The following is an 18,206-nucleotide window of genomic DNA, read 5'->3' on the forward strand; positions in this document are numbered from 1 at the left end:
GATAAATAAATTAAATCGTTAAAAAATTTTTAATAACCTGCCCCAGTTCATACATCTGAGATACTGCAGAGCCCAAAAATTTAAAAAATGAATTCTTTCTTGGAGGATTTCATACAACTTATAGCCTATTTTGATTATATTTATCTAATGCTCCTTTCCTAACTCTACAGAGCTGCTCCTCCTAACCCCATTTGATGTCCTCTCTCTCTTTTTTAAATAACCTATTGAGTCCAATTGATGCTGTCTATGTATTTGTGGGTGCAGTGCCATCCAATGGACTATGGTTGACTTACTAGGGCCACACTCTTTTTTTTTTTTTAAATTTAATTTTATTCCATGTGCATCGGTGTTCTTGCCTGCATGTATGTCTCTGGGAGGGTGCCAGATCTTGAAGTTACAGGCAGTTGTGAGCTGCCATGTGGGTGCTGGGATTTGAACCCAGGTGCTTTGGAAGAGTAGTCAGTGCTCTTAACCACTGAGCCATCTTTCCAGCCCCTGGAAAACCGACTTTTCCTTTCTCAGAAGCCATTAGCTGTCCATAGGTCCTCAGGGGTGGGGCTTGGAAGCCCTGCTGCCTCTATGCCAAATGTTAACTGGCTTGATCTAGTGCTGGCTGGCCTTGTGCAGATGAGCACAGTGGGCCTGCAGTGTCTGGTGCTTGCTGGCCTTGTGCAGATGAGCGCAGTGGGCCTGCAGTGTCTAGAAGACACTGCTTTGCTCTCGTCCTCCCTGACCACAGAGCCAAGAGTTAACATAGGCTGTTTGGCTTCACTCTAACTTTGTAAATTCTTTTCTCTACTAACAGTTAGATGTCACTGAAATTTCCTTGGGCTTTCAATATTTGGGATGGTTTGTGTTTCTTGACAGCCTTGAAAGCTTGCAATGTGGCTAATGTCTAAATCCTACTTTCCCTTTTTCCTGCTCAACTCTGCTTCTAATGACAAGAAGAGGCAGGGGCTCAGCTATAAAGAGTTAGGGGACCATTTTGTGTGTTGATCTTCATGTACTAAGTAATGTGATGCTTTTTTTTTTGTAATAGACCATGGAGCAAATAAATAGCTGTACAGCTCTACAACACCTAGATTTGTCTGACAATAACATACCCCAGATAGGCGATCTATCGAAGCTGGTGTCCTTGAAGGTAAGTGGGTCTTCTGTCACTTCTTAAAAATTATCATAAATACAAATAATTGCTAAAAATGTCTCATTGGCATAATCTCAGCCTGCCATATACTTTATATCAAGATCTCCCCCCTCTCTGTCTTTGTCTCTGTCTCTCTCTTGGAGAGTCTCCTGGTAAAGCCCCCCTAATGTCTCAGGGTTATCATAATCTTCCTGCCTCTTGCCAGAGTGCTGGAAATTTCATGTGGTTTGCCACTGTGCTTGCCAGGTTGTCTTTGTTGTAAAAACTTAGGAACTTTCTGTTTTTTCTTCTCTAAGTTTTTCTTTTTCTTTTCTTTTTTAGTTTTTAAAGATTCCTTTATTTTATGTATGAGTGCTCTATCTGCATTTACACCTGCAGGCCAGAAGAAGGCATCAGATCACATTATAGATGGTTGTGAGCCACCATGTGGTTGCTGGGAATTGGACTCAAGACCTTTGGAAGAGCAGACAGTGCTCTTAACTCTGAGCCATCTCTCCAGCCCATATTTTTTCTTTTTAGATACAGTCTCACTGGCTATTTCTGGAACTTGTGAACGCAACAGCACTCCTTTTATGCCTCCCAGACTGGTTGTTTATTCCTATAGTTACTTCTTATTTTCCATCCTCTGAATGTGAGGAATTCCCTTCATTTTAAGCTAGCTAAGGCTAGGGGCTTTAGTAAGTATAGAATGGTAAAGTCTGATAGTAATTCATCCTAAAGGAGTCTGTGTTGTTTGTTTTTTGAGACAGGGTTTCTATTATGTAGTTATGTTTGTCTTTCTGTCTTTGAACTAGCTATGTAGACCAGGCTTGTCTTAAATTCTCAGAGATCCACCTGCTTCTGCCTCCTGAGTACTGGGATTAAAGGTGTATGCCATCAAGGCCAGCCTTATCTTGTTTTTAGATGAGGCAGCACTCTGTTGTCTAGGTTGGGCTTGAACTCCTGGGCTCAAGTGATCCATTTGCCTAACTCTTTGTCCACTTGTCTATTTGCTGTGTGTGTGTTCATAATCGTAGGAATGCTGTTTTCAATATGAAGTATAACTTAATTAACAAAATTAATTTCACTTAATAAACATGGAGATGAAAAGATGGCTCAGTGGTTAAGAACACTGGCTGCTGTGCCAGAAGACCTGGGTTTAATTCCCAGTACCATATGGTAGCTAACAGCTATGTGTAACCCTGGTTTCAGGGGATCTAATTCCCTCCTCTGTCCTCTACAGGCACCAGGCACACACATGGTACACACACATACATGTAGGCAAAACATGTACAATACATAAATAATAAAATCTAAACCAAAAATCATACATAGGTTTTCCCCCTGTATATATATATATGTGTGTGTGTGTGTGTGTGTGTATTTTTGTTTTGTTTTGTTTTGTTTTGTTTTTTGAGATAGGGTTTCTCTGTGTAGCCTTGACTGTCTTGGACTCACTTAGTAGACCAGGCTGGCCTGGAACTTTCCCCTGTATTTTTTGCTTAATTGAATATTATTAGCAGCAGATAGACTCTCAAAGCCTTCGAAGTGGAATGTGAAGCTCTACTTTCCCTGCATCCTGAGCAGAAGTCATTTTATAGCAGCAGTAATTCTAAACAGTTTATGTGCATGTGCACGCATGTGTGTCTGGCAGTCTGCGCACAGGTGTGCAGGAGGACAGAAACGGGCCCTGGATATCCTGGCCTGCAGTCACAGGTGGCTGTGAGCCGCTGATACGGCAACCAAACCTAGGCCTCTGCAAGAGTAGGAAGCACTCTTAACCACCGCAACATCCCTCAGCCCCTTGGACTTATTCTCTGTCATCACTGACGCAATATGAGTTAGCCGAGTCTGCAAGGGACAGCTTCCACCTTTCTTTGGCTTCTAGCAAGCCAGAAATGTAGTTGTAAAGTATGAATTGTGGCTTATCTATCTCTTTTGTGAAATTTGCTTTGTGTGTGATTTATTTTATGTGCATGTGCACATGTGCATGCATGAGTGTGTGTATGTGTGTTAGATATGGGTGTGGTGCATGGACATGAGTGTAGATGAACATACCTATGTGTGCACATGTGGAGGGTAGAACAGGATGTTGGGCATCTTCCTTTAGCCCTCTCCATCTTATTACTTTGAAATACTGTGTCACTGAACCAGAAGCTCACGTTCTTAGCTGTTGACTGGCTGGCTAAAAATCCACTTACTTCTGCCTTCCAGTGCTGGGTTATAAATATGAGCCACCATGTCCAGCTTTTTTTATATATATTTATTTATTATTATGTACACAGTGCTCTGTCTGCCTGCATGCCAAAAGAGGAGATTAGATCACATTATAGATGGTGTGAGCCACCATGTGGTTTCTGGGAACTGAACTCAGGATCTCTGGAGGAGCAGTCAGTCCCCTTAACCTCTGAGCCATCTCTCCAGCCCCCATGTCCAGCTTTTTAAGTGTGTGGTGGGGATTTGATAACAGATGCTCATGGTTGTAGAGCACTTATTCACCAAGCTAGCTATCCAGTCCCCCGACTCCCTTTTTTTTTTTTTTTTTTTTTTGAGACAGGGCTTCTCTATGTAGTCATGGCTATCTTGTAGACTAGGCTGTCCCCAAACTCAGATCCACCTACCTCTGCCTTTTGAGTGTTGGGATTAAAGGCATGTACCATCACAGCCGTCTTATTTTAACATTCTAGAATGAAATGAATGGCTGTGCTGGAAATTGCTTTGTGTATTAACTTCAATTGCATAGCATGCTAGTGCACCACGGCATAGCTAGCGACGACATCAACTATGTGTTCTTGTTTAAATCATGAACAATTGTTGAGCCAAAGACCACTTAGGTACCTTCTCAGTGTTGATCTTTGATTTATGTGTGAGTAGAAGTATAACAAAATAATCTTTATTCTTGTTTGTTTTTTGTTTTTGTTTTTTTGAGACAGGGTTTCTCTATGTAGTCATGGCTGTCCTAGACTCACTTTGTAGACCAGACTGGCCTCGAACTCACAGTGATCCACCTGCCTCTGCCTCTGCCTCCCAAGTGCTGAGATTGAAGGCATGTGTTGGCTCTGTTTCTTAACAATTAAACTTTATTATATAACCCAACTGGCTTACACAAAAGGGAAAAAAGGTTAGAGGGAAAAAAGAGTGAACCTTCTGGTGTCCCGTTCCATGGGATGGGCCCCTAGCTGTCTCTGGCCTGCGTGCTGATCTGGCCTGTTTGCTGACCCTCTTTCTGATCCGCGTGCCTCAAGCCCAGTGTTACCCTGCTGCTCCTCTCTCTGTCCCCTCTGCTTGTCTGTCTGTCATGTGCAAGGGGCAGTCTCCCTCTTCCATTGAGGGTCGGTTAGAAACAATAGTCCAGGTGGAGTCCCCAGGTCCGCTTCCTGAATTCCAGGCCCAGGATGGCTCCACCCAGTCTATTTCAAGGTTAATCTCAGGGAATATCCGTGGTGTGTCCAAGGGCAAAGCCCGCCAAGACTGCTTTCAGAAAGTTTACAATCCTTCCCACAGGCGTGCACCACCACGCCCGGCTGTATAATCTTTATTCTTACAGGCATCGTTTTGGCACTGTGTAGTCTGCCTGCCTGTCTCTCTCTCTCTCTCTCTCTCTCTCTCTCTCTCTCTCTCTCTCTCTCTCCCTATCTATCTATCTACTTTGGTTATTCAAGATAGGATTTCTCTGTGTAATAAGCCCTAGTTGTCCTGGGCTTGCTTTGTAGACTAGCCTGGCCTCAAACTCACAGAGATCAGCCTGCCTCTGCCTCCCGAGTTCTGGGAATAAAGGTGTGCACCACCACACCTAGCAATTTATTTGTACTTTTTTGTTTTTTGAGACAGGATTTTTCTGTGTAATCTTGGCTGTCCTGGAATTTGCTTTGTAGACCAGGCTGGTCTCTGCCTCCCCAGTTGCTGGGATTAAAGGCGTGTGCTATCACACCCGACTGTCTATTTATGATTTGTTAATTTGTAATTTTTCTCTTTCAAGACCTTGCTTTTACATGGAAACATCATCACCTCTCTTAGAATGGCACCTGCTTACCTACCCAGAAGTCTTTCTATACTGTCTTTGGCAGAAAATGAAATCCGAGACTTAAATGAGGTAAAATTTGAAGCTGCTCCGTGGGATCCAGGAAGGGGAGAGTCCAGGAGAGGCAGGACAGTTGCTCCATCTTACTTTTAGACTATGACCATCTTGGGAGAAAATGCTGCCACGGTGAAACACTCGGCCCTAGAGCATCACGATTCTTCTTCACACGGGCAGGCTATCAGGCTGAGCTTCAGTTGTGTGCTGCAATTATCCTCACGCTGGTGATTGGTAGGAGAGAGACATCTACTCTATAGGGGCCAGCAATATCCATCCACGTTTCCCTGGCTGCTGTTATGTTTTTAAAGAGTGGTTTTCAAGCCAGGCATAAGCTCAGTGCTATGTAAATGGAGGCAGGAGGAATAGAAGCTAAAGGCCAGCCTGGCTGAATGAGACTGTGCCTCAGAAGAAGTAAAGAGGGTTTTCTTAAGTGGGAGATAATTCCGATCCTTTTCTGTTGTTGAGCAAGGACAAATGGCCAGGTTTTTAGAGTTTTGGAACTCAGTGGCTAATAGTAGAGTATTGCTTGATGCTTTTTAGAACAAGGGGGAGATTGTGGCATTCTCCAGTGCTGCCAAAGTTAGGCGATCAGCGGAAACCCTGTGCTTGACACTGACCGTTCATTTTGCTCAACAAGGACGTCTTTTGTTGTAGATCTCGTTTCTGGCCTCTCTAAGTGAATTGGAGCAGTTGTCAATTATGAACAATCCTTGTGTGATGGCCACCCCATCCATTCCGGGGTTTGACTATCGGCCATACATCGTCAGCTGGTGTTTGAATCTCAGAGTCCTGGATGGATACGTGATTTCTCAGAAGGAAAGGTAAACATGCTCTTTTTAACATGGCATCAATCAAGGAAGCTTTGAGAAAGAACATTTTTTTCTGTCTTTCTTCTTCTTCTTCTTCTTCTTCTTCTTCTTCTTCTTCTTCTTCTTCTTCTTCTTCTCCTTCTTCTTTTAAAAAAGGATTTATTTATTTATTATGTATACAGTGCACATTAGATCACATTATAAATGGTTGTGAAATCACCATGTGGTTGCTGGGAATTGAACTCAGGATCTCTGGAAAAGCAGTCAAAGCTCCTAATCTCTGAGCCATCTCTCCAGCCCGGGAAAGACCATTTCTAGTTTGCTACAGATTGTTGATTTTTTTTTTTTCTTTTCTTTCTTTCTTTTTTCTTAGACAGGATTTCTTTTTGTAGCCTTGGCTGTCCTGGAACTTGCTCTGTAGACCAGGCTAGCCTTTAATTCAGATATCCACCTGCCTCTGCCTCCTGAGTGCTAGAATTAGAGGTGCATACCACCACCATCTGGCTAGTCATTTAATATTTTACAGTGTGTGTCTAGAAATAAAACTGCTAGCTGGGCGGTGGTGGTGCAGGCCTTTAATCCCAACACCTGGGAGCTAGGTGCTGTGTCAGTAATCCCAGCCCTTGAGAAGTAGAGGCAGAAGGCTTGTCATCCCAGGATACACTTGGTTCTAGAACAGCCTTGCTACATAAGCCCTTAGCCTCAGCGCTAGGGAGTACAAGTTGGTGGAATGCTTGTCCACTGGGTTGGAAGCTCTTGCTCTGCAAGCATGAGGACCCGAGTTTGAATCCCCAGAACCCATATAAAAAGCCAGGTATAGCTTCCTGATGCCTTAGCAGCATGGGGAGGAGGTGGTAGAGTATTTCAAAGCCCTGGCCATGTGGCGCATGCCTGGGACTCCAGCACTGGCGAGATGGAAGCAGGAAGGTCAGAAATTGAAAATCATACTCAGCTACCAGGCAGCTATGCAAAAAAAAGGGGGTGGGGGATGGAAAGATGACTCAGCAGATATGAGCGCGGGCTACTCTTTTTGGGTCCCATTCTTTGTGTCCACATGCTGGCTCACAACTGTCTGTAACTCCAGTTCTAGGGGATGCTGTGCTCTCTTATGTCCTCCAGTGCATGTGGCACATAGATGCCCATGCAGCCAAAATACCGATACACATTAAAAATATTTAAAAAGTGAATATAGCTCTAGAGGTTGGAACTAGTAAGTCTAAATGCAAAACTTACAACAGTCTACTTGCTAAAAGTTCTTTTGTTGATAGCTTGGAAACTGTTACACTCTTTCCTAGAAACCATGCTGTGGATGTGGTATTAACATCTCGGGTTAATCCCTAATAATATTGTAGAATCCAGTGGCCTGCTCTGATGTGTCTAGGAAAACGAACATGGTGTTTCAATTTGGGACTTGTAGCAGCCATACCAAACTGTTTGGTTCTCACCTTCTGATGCTTGTGAACCCATCCTTAGATCACTGACAGTCTCTACCTTGGAGCTGGGAACCTGTCCCCCACCAGGGCTGTATCTTCCAGCGACTGTTGCATGATCCATCAGAGCCTTAGGGAAATCGGGATGTAGAGATCACGCATTATTCTCTTTATATGCCTACTTTCATTTCCTGCCCTCAGAGAATATGTATTTAATCCTTTTTTGTTTTGTTTTTGAGACTATGTAGCCTTGACTGTTCCAGAACTTGCTTTGTAGACCAGGCTGGCCTCAAACTCACAGAGATCCTCTTGTCTCTGCCTCCCAGGTGCTGGCATTAACAGTGTGCATAACCATCGCCTTGCTAGCCTTTTCTTCTAAAATCCTTCTGGGAATTGGTTTTCTTTTCCCCACCTCCTGGGAGCAATGTTTCTTTTCTTGTTCCTGCTTCCTACTCCGTGCTTGGTGTCCCACTACCTGGTTTGGTTTTATTTCCACCTTCCATTTTTGCAGTAGAATGCTGGGATTACAGATACACATTGCTGAATCCGACTTTTTATGTAGATTCAGGAATTGAATTTAGGTCATTAGAATGGTCTGAATAACAAACACATTCACCTGCTCAGTCATCTTGCTGTCCCTATAAATTCATTTTAAAAATGAAAATACGGCTTACATGATGCATATCACATACTATAATTGTAAATCTCTCTCTTTCTCTCTTTTGAGACAGGGTCTTACATAGCCCAGGCTGTCCTTGAGGCTGACCCCTGTGCCTTCACCACCTCAGAGTCAGGATTCCAAGCCTGTTCTATGGCCCTGGGGATTGAATTCAGGGCTTCTTGCACGCTAGGCCAGTGCTCTACCACCTAAACTGCACCTTCAACCTGCGCTAACTTTTTAGTGTCTTAAAATATCAAGCAAGTTGGTAGTCATAACACTTAGGAGGTAGAGGCGGGAAGGCCAGCTTCAGCTACATAGCAAGTTCAAGGCTAGTCCTGGCTGCTTGAGACTTTGTTTCCAAAGGCAACAACAAAATTAATCAAAACCATCCAGTCTATTACAGTTGTATATGCCATAGATTGGCTGTGATGACTGGGTAGTTCTTAGTCAATTTGCTGTGTGTTTGACATCTTCTCCTCTCTACTACCTAAAAATTGGTGGTCGGATATGAAGATGTGATCGGATTCAGTTTTGACTTTTTATTTATTTATTGTGAGACAAGATCCTTCTTCATAGCCCTGGCTGCTCTGTAACTTACTGTGTAGACCAGGCTGGCCTGGAACTCAACAAAGATCTGACTGTCTCTGCCTCCCAAGTGCTAGGATTAAAGGCATGTGCCCCTGTGCCCAGCTAGTTTTGAGGTTTTAAAGGAAGGACTACTTTGTAGATCCTACTGGATTGTACTTAGTGTCTAACCTATTATTAGTAGCTATAAATGATCTGTGCCCAAAACCATAAATTCACTAAGGGTTACAAAATGGTACACATCTGTCATTTTTATTAGTTATATTACTTATGTAAAATAAGTATTTAGTGACAACATTTGTATAGAAAATAAAGGATTAATAACAATATATATGTACACACACATACACATATATATATTTGTTCTTTTTTAATATTTTATTTAATTTTAATTTATATGCATTGGTGTAAGGATGTCAGATCTTGGAGTTACAGACAGTCGTGAGCTGCCATGTGGGTGCTGGGAATTGAACCTGAGTCCTTTGGAAGAGCAGGCAGTGTTCTCAACCACTGAGCCATCTCTCCAGCCCCTCTTCTTGTTGTTTTTGGAGACAGGGTTTCTCTGTATAATAGCCCAGGCTGTCCTGGAACGCTCTCTTTCTAGATCAGGCTGGCCTGGCCTCGAACTCACAGAGATCCACTTGTCTCTGCCTCTCAGGTGCTGGGATGAAAGGTGTGTGCCACCATGCCCGGCCAGAATTAACAATATTTAATTCTCACTATTTACCAGTTTAAAAAAGTGACCAATTAAGTATTTTTAAAAACTGCTATTAAGAGCTTTTAGATTTCTTCTGTTTGATGAAGCAAATGGAGAGAATGCTCATTGCTTCCTTGAGAATAATTTTAAAATATTTGGAACCACTAGTATGAACAGAGTGGTCTAATTATGAAAAAAAATTAAAGCATGAGACCAAGAAAAATGGATTAGGAATAGATTGAAAACCAGGGATTGTAATCCTGCTGCTGAGGGGTGGAGATGGGCAGATTGCTGGAGCTTGCTGGCCAGCCAGTCTGGCCCAAAGGTGAGCCCCAAGAGATACCTCGTCTCAGAAAATAAAGTGGGGAGCAATAGAAGATACCCAACCTCAGTTCCTGCCTTCTGCTGCACACGCACATGAGTATTCATACACGTGCGCATGCAGGAACATGTGTGCACTTGCTTGTATGCATGTGCGCATGCACACTTATACCTCACCCCTCAAAATTAACTAAAAATAAGTATGTAAAACTTGAGTAATTTTTTAAAGTGAGAAACATCCAGTGGTTTTTATAAAGTAAGTTCACAAGGAAGTCACTGCTGCTTAACGAGGTATTGCCCACCCTTGTGCTCTTGCCTCTTCTGTGCCCCCAGTCTGAAGGCTGAATGGCTCTATAGTCAAGGCAAGGGACGCGCGTACCGGCCTGGCCAGCACATCCAGCTTGTCCAGTACCTGGCTACAGTCTGTCCTCTTATTTCTGCGCTGGGCCTTCAAACTGCAGAGGATGCCAAACTGGAGAAGATTCTGAGCAAACAGAGGTAAGCCTGTTATTTGTGGCAGCTGAGGGATTTGGAGGTGAGGCTCACATTGGGGCACTCGGGCCGTAAGTCACTGCACAGAAGCTGAGTTACACAGTGTGGGATGTCCCTCGGCAGATGCTTTGCTAACCATTTCTTGGCTGGGAGAACCAAACAATATGATAACGGAAGAATAGGCCAAGGTTCTAGCCTAGATTTGCCTTGCATGTGTGAAGCCCTAGGTTCAAGCCTCAACGCCTGAAGAAGAGTTCTTGGCCTTTTAACAGAGGCATGTCATGTAGTATGGTAAGTGCTAGTATTAGCAGGCATGGCCAGAAGGGTTTAGTAATCACTTTCCTTATCAGAGTTCCTGTCTTTCAGTGTTTTTGTATATGAGATTGTGTTGGTTTAAGGATCTGTGCATGATTAATTATATAGATGTGAGGCAGGGCCTCATGTAAACCAGCTCATTATGTAGGAGAGGGTGACTTTGAATGCCTGATTCTGCTGCCTCTTCCTCCACAGCGCTGGCTTTATAGGCATGCATTGCCACTCCCATCTCTGTCTAGCAATTAAAGAAAATATAACCTTTTTTTTTTTTTTTTACACACGATGCATTCAAAGGAGACTATGGTTTGCTAATGGCTAAAGACACTCCTTGTCATCTCTGGTAGCAGGAGAGATGTCCCTTCTTAGTTTATGTTAGATGACAGCAGATATTATTGCTTTTTAGGTTTCACCAGAGGCAGCTGATGAACCAAAGCCAAAACGAAGAGCTGCCTCCTCTTGCTCCTGTTGAAACCAGGGCACCCCTTCTACCTGAGTGTTCCAGCCCTGGTCAAGAGGTGCAGGAAAGTGGTAAGGAAGTCATTTATATCCAGTGCCTAAGATCCACCTGTTCCACTCCTTTCCTTCAACTCATTTGACTTAGTGGTCATAAAAAAGCTTCTGACAAGGTCTCTGGTAGCCCTACTGGACTGAAACTTACCATGTAGCTCCCCGGTTGGTCCTGAACTTGTTTCAAATCCTCCTGACTTGATTCTCGATTCCTCTTTTTTTTTTTTAGTATTTACTTTATGTATGTGTTGTATCACACGCATACAGGAGTCTGCAGGTCAGAAGAGGGCAGCAGATCCCTTGGAACTGTGGTCACAGACAGCTGTGTACCATCATGTGGGTTCTAGGAACTAAAACCTGCTTGTTCTGCAAGAGCAGCCAGTGCTCTTGACCACAGGGCCATCTCTGCAGCCCTTTTCCTCCTCCTGAGGGCTGAGATGGCATAGACATGTGCCACTAAGCCTACCTGAAAAGTATGTATTTTTGTAATATTCGATTATTTTAATTTGAGTGATCATTTGATTCTGATTCATAGATACACATATATATGTATATATGGGTACATGTACGTGCATATTTTATATATGCACACATGTTATATGTATGCACAAGTATGTGTGTATGTTATATTTCTAATTAACTTTTCAAAAAGATGTATATGTATTATACATACATACATACACACACACACATATATATGTATATGAATGTTTTATCTACATGTATGTCTGCACACCAGAAGGTGGTATCAGACCATTATAGATAGCTGTGAGCTGCCATTGCATGCTGAACTCACGACCTCTGGAAGAGCAGCTAGTGCTCTTAACCACTGAGCCATATCTTTACCCCCTTTGCAATTGATTAAAAAAAATTTTTTTTAAATCATGTATGTGGTGTGTAAGTGGGTACATATGCAATGGTTACATGTGTGAAAGACAGAGGATTCCTCTGTGGAGTTGGTCGCCTTCTCCTCCTCCTCCTCCTCCTCCTTCTTCTTCTTTTGAGACAGGGTTTCTCTGTGTAGCCCTGGCTGTCCTTTGTAGACCAGGCTGTCCTTGAACTCACAGACATCTGCCTGCCTCTGCCTCCTGAGTGCTGGGATTAAAGGAGTGTGCCATCACTCCCGGCTGGAATTTTCTTCTTGTTCCTTTATGTGGGCTTAGGTGATTGAACTCAGGTCACCAGGCTAGTGCAGCAAGTACCTTCATCCATTGAGCCATCTTGCTGGTCCCCATATTCCTAGTGTGTGTGTGTGTGTGTGTGTGTGTGTGTGTGTGTGTGTTACTAGGGATTGAACCTAGGACCTCAGGCATGTTAAACAACTGTTCTACCATTGAATCATAACCTTGGCCCAATATTTCCAATTTTTAAAAATATTTCCTGTGGGGCTGGAGCTACGGTTCAGTAGATAGTGCCTTCTGGGCTGTACAGTAGAGCTGGCCCTGGAGGTTTGGGCATGGGAGGGCCAGCCGAGGGCACAGGGGGGGAGGGTGCATATGAAGGGAAGGGGCGATGAGTGATATTGGAGTACCTGATATAAAACTCACAAAGAATCAATACACATTTTTAATTTAAATAAAGAGTGTCCCATAGTCTTCCTTCCAGAGGACCAGAGTTCAGCATCCACATCAGGCGGCTCACAGCTAACTGTAACTCTACTTATAAGGGATCTAATACCCTCTTCTGGGCTCCATGGACACACACACACACACACACACACACACACACACACACACACACACAGAGTACATAAACAAATATAAAAATGTTTTAAATAAATATAAAAATGTTTTAAGTATACAATTAAGAAGGCTCTTCTTATACTTGCTGTTTTAAATATGCTCTCTTGATTCTTCTAGAACCTGTCCTCCAAATCAATTCTTGGGTTGGGATAAGCAGTAATGATGAGCAATTATACGCTGTCAAGAATAACTTTCCAGCCTCTGCACACACTGCACGATATTCTCGGAATGACCTTCACCTGGAAGATATACAGACCGATGAGGACAAGCTCAACTGTAGCCTGCTCTCTTCAGAGTCCACGTTTATGCCGGTTGCGACAGGACTGTCTCCAGTATCACCCACTGTGGAGCTGAGGCTACAGGGCATTGCCTTGGACCTAGATGATGATGATGATGTTGCAGATGAATCCATGAAAGGGCTGGAAAGCCAGGACTCGACTAAGGACAAGGAAAAGTCTTTATGGGATACAAAAGAGAGTTCTGTTTCAAGGCTGAAAAGTAAGATCAGTACAGAAGTAAATGAGAAAGCTGGGCTGTTACTCCGCCCCGAGTCAGTGATCAACGATGCTATCTTGGCGGAGGATAGGCATGCTCTTACATGCTTTCCTGAGTCAGGTGGACACAGTGTGTCCCACACAGGACCACACAGTGAAGAAGCCATGGCTCCTACCACCTCAGAGAAATTTCCCTGCAGGATTTTTACCCAGACACCTGTTGCTTTGGGACAAGATAAAGTCACCCTCCAGAAACTGAATGCAGCTGCCACTAAGCTTCAGGCCTGTTGGCGGGGCTTTTATACCAGGAACTACAATCCGCAAGCCAAAGGGGTACGTTACGAAATCCGGCTACGCAGAATGCAGGAGCACATTGTCTGCCTAGCAGACGAAGTAAGGAGGTAGGTTCTGTCAGCTTGGGGTGCCAGGTTCTGAAGTGGTTTTAGAACTCTGCTGCTGTGGCCATGACACCAGGTGGCCACTGTTGGTGTACTTCGCCTCCTGTGACTGAAAGCGTCTTGAGAGTACAGATGGCCATACACACCTCCTTTCCCAGCATAGCAATTGGTACATGGATATAGTATCGTGAAAGACGTTGAGTGACTATGTCTATGATTCTCAAGGCAGAAGCAGATAGTGTGGAAAAACTTGACAAGGGCGATGAGGGAATCCACACAGAACAAGTAGTTGACATAAGAGATCCGAAGGGAGCTGGGTGTGGTGGCACACACCTTTAATCCCAGCACTTGGGAGGCAGAGGCAGGTGGATCACTGAGTTTGCATGCCTCCAGGACAGTAAGGGCTGTTACACAGAGAAACCCTGTCTCAAAAAAGAACAACAACAACAAAAAGAACTCAGGAGTTATTCTGTTCTCAGTTGCTGTTTGTTATAGCAGTTCCATACAGATTAAAATAGGGAGAGTCCCATAGGGCAGGCCAGGTGCAGGCTTGCAGGTGCCCTCTGTCAGTTGCCTCACAGGCTTGCAGGTGCCCTCTTCGAGTTCCCTCACAGCTTACATCCTGTCACGTTGGTATGTGCTAACACGCACAAAGTAGTGCCAACCAGAGAAGCTTTCCTGAACATCGCAGGCCATGTTTTTTCAATTGGGGTCACTTATTTAGGCACTGAGTACTCATGTGACTGACTTAGATTTCTTGTCCCCAACAGGCAAACTAGGTTCTCAGGAGAACAAAATGGGTGTTCATTGGGAATCACATAGTTAGCAAAAACTCCACTACAACTCAATACCTCAGGTGTACAAAGAGACTCTGTAGAAGCTACTTCAAGGGCTCTGAGGCTGGCTTAGTCCCTGTCCTGTGTCTGCAGCATGCAGGGCATGAGCATCTTACGTCCCAGTTCTGATGGGCTAACTCTTCACTGGGTCACCGGAAAGTGGCTGTAGTGGCCTGGGGATGAAAGCCAGTTTGGGATGGCCTGGATAATGAGTAAAACCATGACGGGCTTAAAGAATGTGGTGGCAGCTCTTGGGGAATGTTATTTTAATGAGGGCGAAAGAGTAGGTAGTTGCTGATAGGGAATCGAGGTAAAGGTTCGTTCCTACTCCATGGGTCCTAAGAATTGAACTCATGTCTTCAGTCTTGTTGGCAGACACCTTTCCCCCCAAAGGCATCTTCCCAGGCCTTGGAATAAGTTTTAAAAGTGGTGTGGTTAAAATGGTTTGGGCCTAGGGTGAGATTTTGACAAGTAGATTCCTGGGGTTTTCGTAGGTAGACCATCTGTTTGAATGTTGAGCCCTCACAACCCAAACGGCGGGCATGGGGCAGAGAGAAAGACTGGTGCTGAGACGTCAGTGAATAGTGTGGGGAGAGGGAGAACTTACCAAGATTGTAGGCACCTTAGAAGTGTCAGGGTTTCTACTGCTGTGCTGAAACACCATGACTAAAGGCAGCGTGGGGAGGAAAAGCTTTATTACAGCTTATAACTCTCTTGTCACACTCCATCCCTGAGGAAAATCAGTTCAGGAACTCAAAGCAGGGCCCTGGTGCCGGAAACTGAAGCAGAAGCCATGGCGGAACATTGCTTATTGGCCTGCTTCCTCATAGCTCGTTCAGCTTTCTCGCTTCCTTCGAAATGTTCTTCCTTCGTTTCTATTTATTGAAAATAATTTTTTTCATACACATATTCTCCTCCCCTCCCACATCTCCTCTATCATGGAGTGGCCCTTAAATCCAATCAGAGTTTGTGGTGACTCCCACAACATCTGTGCATCAATTGCACCTGTGTATCACATGTCAGTCTGCTATCTTATACGACTCAGGACCACCTGCCCAGGGTGGGCTGGGCTCTCCCATATTAATCAAGAAAATGCCCCATAGACTTGCTTATGGAGGCATGCCTTCAGCTGAAAATTCTGTGGGTTTGTGTCAAGCTGCAAAAGAACTTAACCAGCACGAAGAGTTAGATAAAGAACCACTTGAAAATAGCAGCGAGGGAGCCGGGGTGGTGGCGCATGTAGGTGGATCTCTGTGAGTTCGAGGCCAGCCTGGTCTACAAAAAGAGTCCAGGACAAGTAAGCCTACATAAGAAACCTTGTCTTGAAAAAACCAAGACAAACAAAAAGCAGTGAGGAGCAGTTTGATGATCCTCGTGTATTAAAGAAGAAAAAAGGCTTCTACTTGAGAGAGCTACAGTCTGTTTTGGCTAAGGAAAAGTTCCAAGAAAGGTAGATTATAAGGGAGCGTGCTACTTACAATTCAGGACTGCCAGGTGGTATATCAGAATGTTGTGGCGAGTCCAGAGAAAGTGGATAATCATGTTCGAAGTTCTGAAAGGGGATGAGGTATAGCTCGGGGGTAGAGTCTTTGTCTAGTAGGCACAAGGCCATGGTTTCTATTTCCAGTGCTGCAAAAATTAAAAAGTGAACACAAAACACAGTTCAGGACAGAGTGAGGGTGATATGCAGAGTGGTAATGGATAACAACTAAGGAAGCCTTTCCTTTGGAAGAGGCCTCAGAATCGAGTTGGCGTCAGTGATCTCAGAGCTGAGACTGAGGTATGAGAGCAAGTAACAGATGGGAGAGGCCTGTGATCCCAGTGAGCGCCAGGCATGGGGCAAACAGGAAAGTGGTGTCTGATGCGTTAGTTCTGCTAATGTCTCGGGAAAATTGTCCGTCCGTGATCCTGAGTCCTTCTGTGTGGTCATTAACTGTTTGCAAGCTTTGAGTAACCAGCCTTTCCTGTGCCTCCCGTCACCTTGTCTCTGGCTGGGAAGTTGAAGGGCAGATAGAGGGATGTTTAATACATAAGCTTATGTGTACACTCACACTCACACAGACGCTTCCCCCACTTTATGGAGTGAATATGTGAATGTCAATTTCAGACATATCTCATTTGGCCTCTGTTTTGAAGCTTAATTTTAAGTAAAGTTTGAGCTTAGATATTCTAAAAGTGGAAACAGTTGTTATTAGGTTATTAATCTCTTTCTAATGCATTTGTTTAGTAGTTGTGACAAGAAGTTTAAATCAAAGTGTTCTTCCTTGTGTCAACATGATCTTTTGAATCATTGTAGATTAAGAAAAGAAAGGGATGAAGAACGTGTGAAAAATTCTGTGCAAGAAGAGGCTGTCAGATTCCTTTGGAACGAGGTAAACCCCTACTGCTGATTCCTTTAGTATATGTGAGCAAAGAACATTTCTACTCAGAGACACCAAAGTCAATTTTTATTTTTTTTTAATCTATTTAAAAAAATTTTTAAAAATATTTTTAAAAAGATTTATTATGTATACAGTGTTCTGCCTGCATATAACACCTACAGGCCAGAAGAGGGCACCAGATTGCATTGTAGATGGTTGTGAGCCATCATGTGGTTGCTGGGAATTGAACTCAAGACCTTTGGAAGAGCAGCCAGTCCTCTTAACCTCTGAGCCATCTCTCCAGCCCCAAAGTCAATTTAAAAAAAAAAATTATTAATTTATTCATGTTACATCTCAATGGTTATCCCATCCCTTATATCCTCCCATTCTTCCCTCCCTCCCATTTTCCCCTTATTCCCCTCCCAAAGTCAATTTTTAAAAAACCTTTTTATTGATTCATGTACCCCAGTCCCACTCATCTCGCTGCCCCTTTGTTCTCCCAAAATAAAAAAAAAAAAAAAACACAACCAACCAACCAAAAAGCCAGACCAAAACAAAGCATAGAAACTATCCTGTAGTGGAAGCTGTAGTGTGTCACGGTGTGCCCCACAGAATCTCTCTCTGCCCACACCTCTTCACTTGCAAATGCCCATTGCAGTGAGTCTGGTTTGGCTGGTGCTCTCTGGCTTCTGTGACACCATCAGTGTTGGATCCTCACTGGCACTCCTCCCAGTTATCCAGCGGTTGCTCTGTGCCGAGGAGATCCTGCAGCTTGGCAGCAGGACTGGCCCTTTCATGAGTCTCAACAGTTTACGGATGATGGAAATTTTGGGGTGGACCAGTGAAGCCCTGGATCTGGGCCTGGGTGGTAGCTGAGCTGGTCAGTGCTTATCCTCTCCACTGGGGTGAACTCTCCAGCACTGCTCCCCCTAGGTCACCCAGTGCAGCCCTCAGCAGCAGGCAGGGGCAGCTCTCCTGCTTTCATGCCCTCCAGCCCAGCTGAGCGGCACCCATACCTCCAGAGCCAGCTCCACCCTGCTGTCCAGTAAAGGCACAGGACCCACCCTCCCAAGTGCTGCAGGCGAGAGGCTTACTCTTGTCCTTAGGGCTAGCTCACCTGTGCTTCCCCCACCAAGGCCAGCTCTTCTGAGTGCTGCAGCCAGCAAGGGACAGGGCCAGCTCACCCAGCTCTCTCTCATGACCCCAGGGCCAGCTCTCCCAACTGCCAAAGGTAGTGAGGGGGAAGGTGGCAGGAGGGTGTCCCCCCCCCCCATACTACCTCCCAGCGGACTACAGACGGTGGCAGGGGCAGCACCCCCTCGCCCTCACCCTCAGGGATGGTTCATGCCCCTCCTGCC

The 18,206-nt window shown here is 44.4% G+C and overlaps 1 protein-coding gene across 2 annotated transcripts in view; it reads left to right on the top strand.

The window, feature by feature from the left end:
* The window catches only part of CEP97 (centrosomal protein 97), a 32,716-nt gene that overhangs the window by 6,281 nt on the left and 8,229 nt on the right, over positions 1 to 18,206 (top strand). For both annotated transcript variants that reach the window (XM_084801545.1, XM_084801546.1), the window contains exons 4-10: positions 1,040 to 1,141; positions 5,103 to 5,216; positions 5,856 to 6,022; positions 10,038 to 10,202; positions 10,915 to 11,039; positions 12,878 to 13,655; positions 16,785 to 16,860. In XM_084801545.1, the coding sequence (XP_084657671.1) occupies positions 1,040 to 1,141; positions 5,103 to 5,216; positions 5,856 to 6,022; positions 10,038 to 10,202; positions 10,915 to 11,039; positions 12,878 to 13,655; positions 16,785 to 16,860 (1,527 nt within the window). The remainder of the gene's footprint in view (positions 1 to 1,039; positions 1,142 to 5,102; positions 5,217 to 5,855; positions 6,023 to 10,037; positions 10,203 to 10,914; positions 11,040 to 12,877; positions 13,656 to 16,784; positions 16,861 to 18,206) is intronic.

This window comes from Acomys minous (genome assembly GCF_964271855.1).
Source record: "Acomys minous genome assembly, chromosome: 11".
Taxonomy (NCBI): Eukaryota; Metazoa; Chordata; class Mammalia; order Rodentia; family Muridae; genus Acomys; species Acomys minous.